The following is a 15,683-nucleotide window of genomic DNA, read 5'->3' on the forward strand; positions in this document are numbered from 1 at the left end:
GAGGATGATGCCTGGAGCCTGGAGGCGTTCATGATGTTCTCCCAGTCACAGCATTTAGAGTATATATTTCTCTGTCCCTGAGTGTAACTGGTCCTTCTTGCATTGTAGGGAAACCTCCATTGGTTTCCTTGTGTGGGAGTTCAAGTTCACAGAACTGTGAGAAAGGAGCATTTCCTAGTTGAGGTCTCTTGAAACTGGCGTGGTTTCCCCAAGGATCTGCAAAGAGAGGGCTAGTCTCAGTTTGCCCCCTACCCTCTCCTTCAGTGTCTCATGTGTCCTACTTTATGTTCTGGGAAAGAACCCAGAACTACTGGTGAACTACAGAACACAGTAAGAACTACTGTGACAGCCACCAGAGGCCGTCTCCTCCTTGATGCTATTGTTAATAATAGCAGCATCTGCTGTCTGTGGGATCCTTGTGGACAGAGCTGATATATCCTTTATATAACAGGCGCGTACAGATTTCTGTGGGATGCTTGATAATTCAGGCACTAATGGACCTTCTCACACAAATCCCCTCACTTTACAACCACGCGGTACAGTTGGCGTTCATTTCTGCTCTCCAGATGCTACTGATGAGGAAACTGGACTTTAGAGAAGTAATAATTTGACCAGTTCTGCTTAACTAGTAAGTGTCGACCTGGTACACAAATCCAGATCTTCTAACTCCAGAGCCCAGTCTGTGTCCACTAATATCCACCAGCCCACGACCAATTTGACCATCTTGAACATTTAGCTTCATGGGTTCAATTTCAGTTAAAGCACCTGTGGGTCTGTGAGTAGATTCCCACCTCCGCCCACCTAGAAGACAGTTCCAAATGAATCTTTCTTGTTTGAAAATCTTTAGAGCTACAGTTCACATCGACACCCCTTAGCTAAAACTGCCTATCCCCATCCTAGACCAGACATCAGGGGCATCAGGCACCAAAGCTAACTTTCATGAGTGGCATTGACCCTCGCCTTTAATATTTTGTCAAAGTGCAGGACTTAATCTACACCTGCTACCAGTGAAACTGAGGGGGGAAAATAACAGAAAGCAAGAAGAAATAGTATCCAATTACCTCCTTCTTTTCAATCTTTCTTCTTCTAACTCCCAGGGGGAACAAATAATCAGAGGACAAAGGGCATCTTTGAAAGGAAAGCCAGCTAAGAAGCTCTAGGTTTCACATAATCCTCTCTCCTCTTATAACTCATCCTGCATTTGTAGGGCTTGTGATGTCTGGGTAAATCACAGGGGGCCCTTTGGACCTCTTAATTGTTCTTTTGTATCTCCTGTATATTTGCATATATCAAAAAGTGCCAGTAGTTGAGTTATTAGAACTGCCATTCACCCTCAGGTTCCAGAAGTCAGAGTTGGCAACATTAGTGGCTTTAAGATGAAATGTTGTCTCTCCTACACATCTTCCTTTTCCATCTTGCTAAAGATAGAATGTGACTCTGGCAAAATGAGTCAGTGAGTAAATGAATAAGCAAATCAATGAATGAATGCATGAATAATCAGATGAATGGATGTGTGGGTATAAGAATCTGTGTGTATTTGGAGGGAAATCTAAATTCGTAGGATTTAATGATGCTGTGTGGACCACTTCTGGCATCAGATGACACAGTGAGACTGGGGACAAGTTTATTGTCTCTCTCTAAGCCTTCATATATCTATATCTCTATGAGTATGTTTGTGTCTGTATCCATAGCTGTACCTGTGTCTATGTCTCTCTGTCTATCTATCTGTATTTACCGTGGTGGAATGTTATATGTACCAGGGATAAGGTATGTAAAATGTCCTTACACGAAAAAGTAACACAATATCTATTATTATACATTAAACCAGGTGGTTCTTTTCTTCTTCTGAGCACCATGGACATTTAAAAACTCTCAGTCTTTATTTCTCTGTCCACGATATTGTATTAATGAACAATCACTTTTCTCTGGTAATTATCAGTGTTTGTTTATATTGGCATGAACAATTTTTTGAGTTTCATGTTAATTGTTTGTGTAACATTATTTTTACAAATTAGAATCAACATCCTATCTTTACTTTCGGTCAGAATCTAATAACCTTCATTCTAGTATGTTTTTTGAGAATTTATAGAACATGTAATCCTGCCTGTGTGAAACATTGGAGATATGTGGTTATCAGTGGGCTGGTTTTAGGGAATAGTCTGAAGATGATTTAAATTTTTTTTTTCAACGTTTATTTATTTTTGGAACAGAGAGAGACAGAGCATGAACGGGGGAGGGGCAGAGAGAGAGGGAGACACAGAATCGGAAACAGGCTCCAGGCTCCGAGCCATCAGCCCAGAGCCCGACGCGGGGCTCAAACTCACGGACCGCGAGATCGTGACCTGGCTGAAGTCGGACGCTTAACCGACTGCGCCACCCAGGCGCCCCTGAAGATGATTTAGAACGTTTGAACAGAGTTTAATTTTTTGGCTGCAAGCACTATTTCCTTTTTTGAAGTTGGAAAATACTTTAGAGACAATGGAAACCAAATTTCTTTCTGTCCCTCCTTCTAATATATTGAAACAGAAGAGCAGAGCAGTAAAGTTACTTATCCCAAGTCACCCACAGAATTATGGTAGAAAAAGTATTAAAATTGGGGGTCTTGGTGGCCTGTGTTTTTCCTTTCCAGTTAAATATGCCAACAGCCACAATCCTGCTTCTTAGTAGTACTAATTAATAATAGTTACTTTCAGTATCAGCGCTTATCATTATTGTCTATAGGTATGCCCTGGGTCATTTCTTTACTTCCTAGACCTTGATTTCCTCCTTTGTAAAACTAGGAGGTCAAAGTAGGAGGAAACCACATGATGTCTATGGTAAGTTCTTTTTCAGCTCTGAGAATCTATGAAGAGTAATGATGTTATTATGTGGGCAAGATTCTCGGATGACAAAAGCTTTTTAAGTCTTCCTATTTCCTCATTTGCTTTATTTGTGAATGTGTTCGGAATGAAATTCTATGTCCCATTGCAGTCAACGTTTTAGTGTAGGTTATTAGTACAGAATGTCTGATGGATCTCAGACCATGCCTTGCGACTTCATATGCTGGGTTGCTATTCCGTATTAAATTCCTGCTGGTATCTATCTTTCTTTCTTTCTTTCTTTCTTTCTTTCTTTCTTTCTTTCTTTCTTTCTTCTTTCTTTTTTCTACTGATAATAAAACTGAGCCCTAGAAAAGTGAAGTGACTTGTCCAAGTCTGTCATTGGTGGGGGTAGGTTTCAAATACATATCTCTCAAGCTCTAAAACTCAAATGTTTCTGCTCTCTCCTCACCATCCATTCTTACCTATAGGAGGTAACACACATTCTCCAAACCTGCTCTAAAGGTCCTCATCTCTGCATGTGAATTTTTATGCAAACCTCTTAAAATATTTTTTTGGTAACTAGAGGTAGCATAGAGAATTAAAACAAAAAGGAACTTCATCTAAGTACCTTGTATGAACAGCATGGATCACATAACCTCACCCTTGTTAATCAGGTGTATTTTACAGATACCTTCTATACGTAGGTCTTTCTATGTGCAGCAAACATTCAGTGGGATACTTGTGTTTCTGTGAGACAATTATCTATGCTAGTGTGTGTCTTGTGGGGAAGTGTGTGTCAGTACCTGGAAGCTACTGGGCTTTTTTTTTGCGGTCAGACACCCTACGTTCCTATTCTTGCTTGGTCATTTGCTCGAGGGTAAGCTGTTCAATTCTTCTCACTTTTCCTTCATTTCTAACATGGCATTTCTAACTTCCTTCTGATTTAGGTAATGTCACTTTAAAATGAGATAACGGGCATTAAGTGCTTAGCATAAGGGGTTCCACAAGTTTAGCTCCCGTGATTATTAACCCGCATATTTTTTAAATGTTTATTTTTGAGAGAGAGAGAGAGAGAGAGAGAGAGCAAGCAGGAGAGGGGCAGAGAGAGAGGGAGACACAGAATCCGAAGCAGGCGCCAGGCTCTGAGCTGTCAGCACAGAGCCAGATGCGGGGCTCAAACTCACAATCCTCGAGATTATGACTTGAGCCAAAGTCAGATGCTTAACTGACTGAGCCACTCTGGCGCCCCTATTAACCCCCATATTAAATTAAGGCAGAGCTTTATGAGAAACAGAAATCCTCTGGTCATTTTTTTTGTTTATTTTTTGCACGAGTAGAGTGCTGTAGTGGTGATTGATTGCCCCACGTGGAGCCAAGTATCACATTGCTTGAGTGATCTCTTCCCCACCTCCTCCCCACACCTCTGGCTTTATTGAGGTATATAAGCACGATCCCCTTTTGACCTTCCTTCTGATGTCTCCTTCCTTGGGTTGTGTTTTCTGGACAGAGGACAAGATTTGGACATCAGTGCAGCACAACAACACAGAGCTGACCCGGGTGCAGGGCGCCGACCCAGAGAAGCCCTACACCATGGCCTTGGATTATGGCGGCAGCATGGAACAGCTGGAAGCCATGATTGACGGCTCGGAGCACTGTGAGCAGGAGGTAGCCTACCACTGCAGAAGGTCCCGCCTGCTCAACACGCCAGGTAAGGCTCATCCCTGCTCCTCTGCGTGGGCCACAAGGGCTGACAATAGATAGGCTTCCCAAACACAGAATGCCGAGGACAGGGGTGTCTGCCCACGAGGGGGCTGCAGTGATGGTTGTTCACCCTGCCGCGGGAAGAAACAAGGTCAGGAGAGGACCAGGGATGGATTTCTCATCCTGGCTCTGACTCCCAGGTGTGGCCGAGAGTGAGCTTTGCAGCCTTTCATAGTTCCATCCTGATATGCAAAAAGACAAAGAAGACCACACCCGTCCTCCAACAGCTGAGAGAATGAGAAGGTTCTTGAGAGCAGCAGTACTCAAAGAGAGCATTTAAACTAGACATAGAAGGTGTGGACTTGGGAAGAGATTTCCTTGGGAAAGGGAATAGCATATGAGAAAGCACGAAGGATCTCAGCACATTCACCAAAAAGCAATGAGTTCTTTCTAGGGCAAGATATGCAGAGGGACGTGGTGTTGGGCAAGGAGGCCAGCAGGATAGGCAGGGACAGTCCTGTGTGTTCCCAGCTCTAGTGTTACCTGGAAAGTACAGGCCTCCATGGAAATGACTCTTTTTAAAAGTAAGGTTGCTGTTAGAAAAACAACAACAACAACAACAAGCAAACAGACTTCTAGGACTCTTACCAGAACCCAAAAGGGCTTTTTGCAAAATGTCAGGAGGGCTTTGTCAAAGTTCATGGGTACTCTGGGAGTCCATCATTTTCTGTGACTATCAGTTTATCATTTGTTCCATGGTCTTAAAAAAAAAAAAAAAAAGAAAAGAAAAAGAAAAAGAAAAAAGCCAAGAACCACAGGGACATAGAATATCCAAGAATGGGTGTCACAATCTGTCATCTCAAGAAACTTACAACCCCATTATGCTTAGAAGTTGGGAAGTTTGAAAGGCTGAAGAAGATTAGACAGTGGGAATGTCAACAAAGGAGAAGTGATAGAAGCCTAACTAAATATAACATGCCGCCTCACTGATCTAGAATCTTTAGGAAAGACGTTGTTCCACATAAGTGAATTTTCCAGATAAGTGTCACTTATCCCTTTAAGCACCAAAAATGTTTTCAAAGAATTTTTAACTATTTGAAATGAAAATCTTTCTCAAATGGATTACATGCTTCCCCGCTTTCTTAAACAGAGGGTTCTGAACATAAAATGTAACCTTTCTTGATGACTAGAGATCATCATTGTGAAAATCAATTACCGTACTCTCCTTGGCTTCAGCCATGCTCACAGGGCCTATTGGATCTGAGGCACCGGGTGCTGGCCCTCCCCGGTGTCCTCAGATGTGCTGCTTGAGAGGCTCCGTGTTGATACGTGTTCCCATGTCTCTCTATTCTGGCTGTCAAGCCTGCACCTGTCACTCTCGGCACTATTCAGAGTACCTGTGTCTGGAAAACCAACCTACCCTCTTTTCCTTGAGTGGTTTCTAGTTTTCTGAGGATTGTGTTTGGTGGAATTTTCAGAAAAATGGGGTAATGGTCATTCTGACCACGGATTCCCTTTAGTGTATGTATCGTGTGATATCAATTTAGTGACACCATTGCCTTTGTATATGCTTTTTTTTTTTCCCCTAAGTCAACTGTCATCAGATCCCTGAGTATATTCAAGTGCAAGGGCATGGATTTGGGGGCACATATTGAGAGGGACTCTGCCTCTTACTACTTCGAGAAACTTGTGCACGTTGCTACCTTTCCACTAGCAATTTCAGCACCTGAGCGATTTCGTCCTGGTACTGTGCCTGGTACTTATCAGGTGTTCAACAAATGTGGGTGTCGTATTTCTTTCCTTGCTCACAGCTTCAGTCCCAGTGGAGATGGTCCAGATTTGCCCTGCCATGAGAAATAGGCTCAAAGGATGATATTATTTCTACTTCAGTGGTATAAATTGAAGAATTATAATAATGATAACTCATGCATGCAGATAATCTCACCACCCAGAGAGACCAATGTGGCACTTAGGTATGCGTTCTTCCGGACATTTTTCCACATGCATGTTCACAGAAACACAGTGAGAAGATACTGTCTGTGTCTTGGGGTTGAGAACGCTCATGAATCGTCTTTTGCCCCATGGGTTATGAATCACATGAGGTACGTGAACGAGGACAATGGACATGTGCGCCCAGTGTCTCCTTTTTTTTCTGGCGAGCTGGCTTGCATAAACCAGGCACTGCTTGTGGGTGGGGTAGGACTGCAGACAGAGAGCCCCTTAGAGATGTGGCCCGAACCTCACAGCCTTCAGTGCAGGGATGGATCCTGACTCAGTGGTGCTTACCTCCCAGAAACGGGCAGACAACCATGTACCATTGTGGGAACATGAATGAATCCCCAGCCAAGGCCTAGTGGACTGCTTTTGTCAGGCTGTTATAATAAAATACCGCAGATTGGCTCTCTTATTAAAAAAAAAAAAAAAAGAGAGAGAGAGGGAGAGAGAGAGGGAGGGAGGGAGGGAGATGAGGTTCTGGGACCCGGCTTCACCTGTGGTCAAACCAGGGATGCCATTTCTGATACACTGTGCAGACCTCACAGATCCAGAAGTTAGAAGCAAGTCAAGTAGTCTGGGTAAGTCAAGTAGTTAGTAAGTCAAGTTAGAAGTAAGTCAAGTTAGAAGTAAGTCAAGTAGTCTGAGGCCCTGTGATCATCAGAGTGGCTTGAATTAGGGTGAATCCCTGGGTATCTTCAAAGGGGTTGCAGCATTCTTCCTGAGGTTCAGCTGCATCCAGGGCTCATGCATACCTTCCCAGGGTGGCCCCGAGGACCCCCACAAGGACATTCCCAGAGCCTTTTTCTGTCTGCTCTCAGCTCTGGATTTGGCTCCAGGTGTCTAGGAGCAGCAGGGGGAGAAGGAAAAGGAAGACAGGCAGGAGAAGTTCAGGCTTGGTTCACCTCTGTGTATTTTTCATTCAGTCAGTGACTGAACCATGACACTGTCATTTTCTGGCAGTTTCCTCTGATATCCTTCCACAGGGTTGCTGATAAGCACCAGCCAATGGAATGTGTCATTTGTCTCTTTAACTGAAGATTTATGCTACAAACTCTCTGAAGGGCCAGAATTCCAAGCCTCAGAGGTCCATGGGAAAGGTGTCTTTGCTATTCCCATGCATCTTTGTAGTCATTTTCCCTGGGCTTCTACTTACTACCCTGGACTTCATGCAGGGCCTGCGGTCCTGTGCTACAGAGTAGTTTCCAGGACAGGAATCAGCAGCCTGACAGTGCTCAGGGCACCTTGTCACCAGGATAGGAGGTGGCCAGGAACATTGTCCCCAGGAACAAGGGCTACCCTGGTTGAGCCCAGGCCTTTCTCACTGCCAGCATCTTCCTAGGAATTTTGCCCAAGGCTGGGGTCCTGAGGGCAACATGTGATGTACATATGAAATAAAATAGAACCCAGCTTAGGAAACACACAGAAGACACAGAAAGAAATATTGAGTCCACGATCTGGAGGATGCTTTAATACTTGGCCAGTTAGCTCTATAACCCATAAGGAAGACAAGATTGAAAGGGACAGAGGAAGGTGATCACCTGGGGGAACCCAGTGCCCAGGTCGCTGGTGGGGATGAGGACCGAAAGCCCTGTCTATCCCAAAAGTCTCTTCCATAGTCTCCATGGCACCACGACTTTCCTCATTAGATTCTCTCATTGGAGTTTATCTGGCGTTTGCATCTTTTTATACTTAACCCCTCCATGGAGTGAAAGTCTTTCTGGGAATATTCTCCCCAATAAAACTGTGAGCTCTCTAAGGCAGAGGTAAAAAGTCATAATTGAAACATACGAACACTGAAATAGTTTGAAAATACATAGGAAAATTGAGACTCCATTACATTGAAATTAATAGCCATAGGATATATTGAGCTAGAGTTTACTTTGGTTCTGGAAAGAAAGCATTTGACAAGCAAATCAGCCAAGCAAACAAGTTTGCCATGAGGATTAAGTTCCTCAGTAGAACTAGTTACTTAGTCCCCTAGAGTGCTTCAGAGTCCCCATTTCCCTACCTGTAATGGGCTAACATCATTCCTGTCGCTCCATCCATCCATCCATCCAGGCAGGTACATGAGTGGTTTCCACTTGGGGTCGATTGCTTTACCCAGCTATGTCCCAATGGATTTGAAAGTGATTAAATCCTATTTCTTTTAAACTCTTCCAAAACTTTCAATTTTGTTCTTTTACCTTAATTAATGATATTTTAGTGAGTATGCAGCTAACTGGCTATATATATGTATACATATATACAAGTGTGTGTATATATATATATACATATATATATAATGTTGATATATAGTTTAGATTATATATAAATATATAGTGTAGCATGTATGAATATATCATATATACACACCACACACTGTAGCATATATGCTATATAATGTATATTATGTAATTGTATACATACATATTATATACTTTGTGTATGTCCAAATATATCTACAAATGCACTTGTGTGTACAAACCCTCTTGTGCATTTGTAATATTTGGTTTCAGATGTGTACAAAACAAATGATCAGACTTATAAATCTAGTTAAGGGATTGTGATAGAGAAAAGTCAAATCATGGATAGAAACAGGTAGCTTTTCAGGGTACTCTGGAGTTAACTAAACTTAAAACTCTTTGTCCCCAGTATTTGTACCAAACATGGTACAAATATTAACAGATGATTATATTTTCTTTCAAACAATAAGCATTTATTGGTTCTCTCCATTTGGTATCACATACTTTTCTGTCTGGTGGGAGTGAAACACTGAAAAAACAGAGTTCCTGCCCCCATGATTGTAGCAAGTTATGAGAGAGACAGACCAAACACACACGAACACTCCCACCCCCACCCCCACACATGCTCGGTTCATGAACAGCATGAAGGAGAAAAGCTGAGAAGCACAAGGATCCTGAGAGTGACCAGGCCTGGGGAGTTCTGTTTCATAACAGGGTAGGAAAGCTCCCTGGACTAGGAGGGGCACACCAACAGAATCTTGGGTAAAGAGAAGGTGTGGGCCATGTGATGTCTGGGACAGAAGGTTCCAGGCAGAGGAACAGCAAGAGGGCCAGTGAGGCTAGTGGAGAGAGAAGAAGGAATGGGGTGATAGGAGAATGAGGCTGAGGTATCCAGAAACCAGATCATGACAGGTCTAGGGCTACGGGTTTTATCCTGAGTGCGCAGGGAAGTCACCGGAACATTGAAGCAAAGGATTGCTCACTCTTCCTCTTCCTATTTCAAATCCAAAGGCTAATGTCAGTTTATTTAAGTCAGGCTAAACCAGGTATCTGTAATTTGCTAAGTCCATAGACAGTTTAGGTCACTCCTTATGCCTGATGAGCTAGAAATAGCTACTAGCTCTCCGAGGACAGAAGCCTTGTCTTATATAGCCCCGATCCCCACAGTCTAGCTGAGCACTGTCAGCAAAAGTCTTAGAGGCCACCTCTGATTGCTTCTGATTCATGGCAGTACTTTTGTCCTTGTTTCCCCAATTACACTGAGTTGAGATTGCATTGGCCCCTTCACCCATTATTTTACTACTTCCCACCTACCCCCATCACATTCACAAATTCTAGAGGAGGTCTCTATGGGAGCTGGAATCCTTGTCCTTTGCAGCACACCCTTCCCTCCCTTTTATTCCTCCCTCCCTTCATCCCTTCCTTCCTTTCTTCCTCCTTTCTTTCTTCCCTTCCTTCCCTCCCTCCAACATACACACACATGTGTGCACATACATGCATAATTGATCCCCAAATCCATAGTCCTTTTGTTAAGCCATGTCGTCACCATTCTACTTAAAACAATTTTGTCACAGGAACAGCATAATCAAGATCACAAAACTGTGGCATGACACCTGCAAAACAAAAATACCAGGGCAGTATTTGAAATCTCTTTAACAAAAGATTATTTCTACTTTAGGTACAGCAAGAATCGTAAACAAGATCATGACTCCTGTAAGGCATACTCTTTGGTATTACCACTGCTGCTGTTGATTTTGGTTCTTGGCTACTGGGAGCCTTCTTTCTGGATGGCATGTCTAATGCATTATCTCACTTAATCCTCTCAACGGTCTTATGAAGTCTGTATTATCATTCTCATTTTTTCACAGAAGTGAGGCTCTAATAACAGGTGGTCTGCCCGGGGTGTTATAGATACTAAATACTGGAGACGAGTTCCAAATAAATGTCTTTGACTTTAACCTCCATGTACATTCCAGACTAACATGCAGCAAAAGAAGAAAGGTCTCACAGAGGGACTGAAAATAATATTTAGGTACTCACAGAAAAGGTTCATCTTCTGTTCTGATTATCAACTGTTATTTAACAAACTTAAACTTAAAACTTAGCACTTTAAAACGATGGCAACGTCCATCTTGTCCACTCATCTGCAGTTTGGGCAGGTGCCAGCAGGATTTGCCCATCTCTGCTCCACCCTGGGTCACCAGGGGCTGGGGCTGGCGCTGGGTGTGTGCTGAGAGCTCACTCACTCAGTTGGCGCTGGCTGTTGGCTGAGTCCTCAGTTGGGCATGTGGTCTTTCCATGTGGCTTCTTGGCTTTCTCATAACACAGTGACGGTGTCTCAGGGCAAATATCCCAAGAGAGGGAGAGGGGAAGGCTGAACCTAGATTGCATTTTCTTACCTAGTGTTGAAAGTCATGCCTTATTATTTCTGCCATTTTCTAATTATAAGATAGTCACTCACACTGGCCCACATTCAAGGGGATGTCAATTTCATTCCATCTTTTCATGGGGTGAGTGAGTGGACACTCATTATGTTCTTTAAAATTTCGTATAGATAGTCAGTCAGCCTAAGGAACAGAGCAAATGGAAGGCAGAATCAGGAGTCAAATCCATATCTCTACAACTCTGTGTAGATGTTTGCACTCTACTGTCCTGCTGGCCAATAAGTCAGTTCTAGTTCAAGCAGGAAATGTGTCTGACTCTCCATTTTTCCCTCTTAGGGACTTTTGTTACCCTTAAAATAGCATGGCTAAAATGTGTTTATAGGAGTTTGCCATAGGTCTTTAAAAAATATAAAGAGACTATCACATGAATCAAGTCAATGCATTTTACTGTTCATGAAAGCCACCTTTCCTAATGTCCTAATAATTCACTCTTGGTGTTTTGCTAGGGACATAAAGTCAAAATTAGAGGTGGGTGGATTTTACAAAGAAGACCTACACCTTAGAGGAGCTAGAGATGTGGGTGTGTATCTAAGGGAAATAAAAAATACCCCACATCAATTCAAGAGATATGTGTCTGGTTGCAAATAAATTGCTTTCCAGACCATTGATTACTTCAGTAGTCAATGTGGATTGCTCAATAATCAACATTTAGACCTTGTATGAGATAAAGTTTTTATTTTTCTCACCACTCTATGAAATGCTGTGTTCACTTAGTTTATCTTGAGTACTTACAGGAAACAGGGTTCTTTTTTTTTTTTTTTTTTTTTTTTAATTTTAAGATGTAGTATAGTGGCGGGGTGCCTGGGTAGCTCAGTCAGTTAAGTGCCCGACTTCGGTTCAGGTCATGGTCTGGCAGTTCGTGAGTTCAAGCCCGGTGTCTGGTTCTGTGCTGACAGCTCAGAGCCTGAAGCCTCCTTCAGACTGTGTTTTTTTCTCTCTTTCTCTCCCTCCCCCACTTGCACTCTGTCTCTCTCTGTCTCTCAAAAATAAATAAACATTAAAAATTTTATATAAACAAAGATACAGTACAGTGGCAACAACATGAAAAGAGCATGAATTTTGGAATCATAGAAAATGGTTTTAAATTTTACTTTTTCTACTTCTTAGCTCTGAGCATGTGAGCATATTACATGGACTCTCTGAGCCTCAGTTTCTTTATCTGTAAATGTAATAAGACAGATGTTGTGTCTTTCATATAGTAGACATTCAAGATACTACTGTTATGTTAGCTAGTATTTTATCACATTTTCCAAAGAGCAAGGGGAATATTAGTTCTTCTGGCTACCAGGTGAGGGTCTCAGAATCCTATTTTATGACTGGTGAAAAAGTTGCATTTTGGGATCTGTCTCTTGTTGATTTATGGGCATACTGACTTCTAAACTAAAGTTTAGGTATTTGTAAATGTGATATTTTCTTACCTAATAGCACTGTTGAAAGTGTTACAGTTAAGTCTATGCCCACCCCACTCCTACTGCCGACCACTCAAATCCATTCATCTATTTTTTTTTTTTTTTCATTTCAATGAAGGACACCATCCAGTTTCTCAAGGCCAAAGCCTAGGACTCATTCCCTCCTTACTGTCTCTGTTCCCCGTCCAGTATACATCAGCAAATATTCAAACTCATCAGTCACAGCTGACTTTGACCCCAGCCTTTTCCCTTCATTTCCACTGTTAACCGCCTATGTTCAAACTTCACCCTCTCCAGACTGGACAAGTGCATGCATCACATCCCTTCTCCTCTCCTATTCCACCCCTACCCTACCTCCCTACATTTTCTATCTTACACAGCAGACAATGTGATAATCTTCCCAAAATGAGATTATATGAAACTGGCTTTAAATCCTTCTCAGACTCCTTACCATGGCCTATAGAGCTCTGCAGGCTGAGCCCACTCCCCAGTTCATGTTCCCCCACGCCCTCCCTAAACCTTTTATTCTATTCCTTGACAAACTAGCCCTCTACATCTTAAACGGATGCACTCTCTGTTTTCTCTACTCAAAAATTTTGTTCTTCTTCCCATGATTAGATGTCAACTTAAATTTTACATACAACTGGGGTGCCTGGGTGGCTCAGTCGGTTAAGTGTCTGACTCTTGATTTTGGCTCATCATGAGCTCATGGTTCGTGATCGAGCTCTGAGTTGGGCTCTATGTTAACAGCACAGAGCTTTCTTGGGAATCTCTCTCTCTCTCTCTCTCTCTCTCTCTCTCTCTCTCTCTCTTTCTCTCTTTCTTCCCCTCCCCCACTCATGCTCACTCTCTCTCTCAAAATAATAAAACATTTAAAAAATTTTACATACAACTAAAGTATATACTCTATCATTTTTTATCACTTCATCCTATTTTAATATTCTGCACAGAGGTTATTACTACCTGATATTTTCTTCCTATTTGTTTGTTTACTATCTGCCTCTGTCAGTAGAATGTGAGCTCCATGAGGGAGGGATCCTTCTTTGTTTAATTCACCACTTTATGCCCCAAGTGCCTAGAACAATACCTGGCACCCAGGAAACATGGAAGGAGTAGTTGTTGAATGAATAGAATATTCCACCTCAGTGAATAGTTAGTATCACTGGTGTCCATATTATGTCAGAGGACCCATGATAAAAGAAGTACATTTGGCTAAACCTGCTGCAGAGACCCTTGTAAGCAGAGAGGAGTTTGTGAGTGGGAAGGGCAAGGCTGGGAGGTGGGAGCCACCATTCTGCTTCTGGCTCCAACACAGACTCTCTGTGACCTTGAACAACTTACTTACACATTTTAATGGACCTCAATTTCTCTTCTTTAACCTTAGTGGGTTATATTTGATGTTCCCTAAGTGCCCTTCCCACTGTGACACTTCATGACTCTACTAACCAACACAAAGTGAGTTAAAATGCATGTGACAGTTTATTACTTTCTTGTCACTGTAAGGAACTGGAGGAGTCAGTAAAACAAAAACAAAAACAAAAAAAAAAGAGGACTTTCCTAAGACTCTGAAGACAATGAAATATGATAATTTATTTATATAGTAGGTGACATTTTTCATACCCTCATGCACCTGATCTTCTCCTCAGAACATTTTTACATATGGTGATACCGATTGTGCAGGGAAGGTGCGAAACTTCCCCAAGGTCCTAACAAGTCAAGAGTGGCAGGGTTAAGAATTTCTAGCCTTAGAGTAAGTATGCATGTCTTATAGTAGTTACTTTATATATAGTAAATATATAGTATTTACTGCAGTGGTTGGGAGGTGGTGTGGAAAGGGAGTGATACCAACTGCACCGATGAGGCCCGTCAGTCTGCACACACTTCGTGTCTAATGGCAGCTCAGCTTGTTATGGGGAGTCATGGCCGACCCGGCATTTTCCTCCCGCCTGGGTCCTCACTGCAACGGTGCCAGAACGAAGGCAGCAGGGTGCCCATGAAGAACGCAGGCATCACTTGTCTTGGGCTACTGCATATCAGTCATGTGACGTTAGAATAGGTACTCAACAGCCGTCAGCCTCAGGTTCCCCATCTCGAAGAATGCAGATGACATAAATAACGCTAATTGTACTCACATCATTTCTAAGGATAAACATATTGGAAACTTTATAATTGAAGTTCCTCAATTTACCTAAGTTCATTTGAAATGACACAGGTGTCTTTCTCTACCTAACTCCCCCCGTCCTCTCACTTTTGCTGAGAGACAAGAATGAGCGCATTATGGTGGTTTTATTCCTCCATGCTTTCCTATGCACGTGTGCGCCTGCACCCCTGTGTGTGCCTGTGTGCACGTGCGTGCGTAAGTGCACGTGCAGGATCTGGTGAGAAATACCAAGCAATGTGCTGGGTGCTGTGCAGATGTCAAACCATAATCTCGGTATTTCATGGTGGACATGTTTTAGGCTCTGAAGCAATAGGTAGGTAGGTAGATAAAAAATAACTCAGCTCCCCTGTTCTGCCACTTCTTTGCCAAGTGGCCATTGTCAGGGTATATAACCAAAGTTTTTGAGTCACATTGTCCCATCTTCACAATGGGTAACATATTAACCCAATTTGCAGCCTTTTTCAGGGATTGCAAACATATACACAAAGGGATTGACCACACTGACTGCTACCATTTAAGGAGCCTGTGCCCTTGTCGATAGAATTAGAGACAATATTTAGAAGTTAGAAGGATGTAAAGTGCTCCAGAAATGAACAATTAATTCAATTTAGGTGAATCTTGGAGATCTTCTGTGGTAAGGCTTTACTTTTGAGACACAGCATGGATAAGAGTCACTGTGAGGGGGAGAGGCATAGAGGGAGACCATTCTTAGGGAGTGGAGGAGAATCCTATTTAGGAGTGAAGTAGTTGATAGTGTTGCTATTTATTTCAGTGAGGAGGCAGAAAGGATGGGAAGGAGGATGGGTAGGAAGGAGGGAGGGCCTTCTATGTTGCAGATACCTTCCAACATGCTTCTGTAGATGAACTTCACTACTTCTGCTGAGTGAAGACTGGAAAGTGATACAATCGGAAGACTAGCCATGAAGCCGTAGAAACAGCTGACTGGGTCA

At 42.5% G+C, this 15,683-nt stretch overlaps 1 protein-coding gene across 2 annotated transcripts in view; it reads left to right on the forward strand.

The window, feature by feature from the left end:
* Positions 1 to 15,683, forward strand: part of CNTNAP5 (contactin associated protein family member 5) — a 796,957-nt gene that overhangs the window by 553,986 nt on the left and 227,288 nt on the right. For both annotated transcript variants that reach the window (XM_047084746.1, XM_047084747.1), the window contains exon 13: positions 4,309 to 4,509. In XM_047084746.1, coding sequence (XP_046940702.1) covers positions 4,309 to 4,509 — 201 coding nt within the window. The remainder of the gene's footprint in view (positions 1 to 4,308; positions 4,510 to 15,683) is intronic.

Source organism: Lynx rufus, unplaced genomic scaffold (assembly GCF_022079265.1).
Source record: "Lynx rufus isolate CCGP_SWC_20201006 ecotype Redwood Valley unplaced genomic scaffold, mLynRuf1.p SCAF_2, whole genome shotgun sequence".
NCBI classification, from domain to species: Eukaryota; Metazoa; Chordata; class Mammalia; order Carnivora; family Felidae; genus Lynx; species Lynx rufus.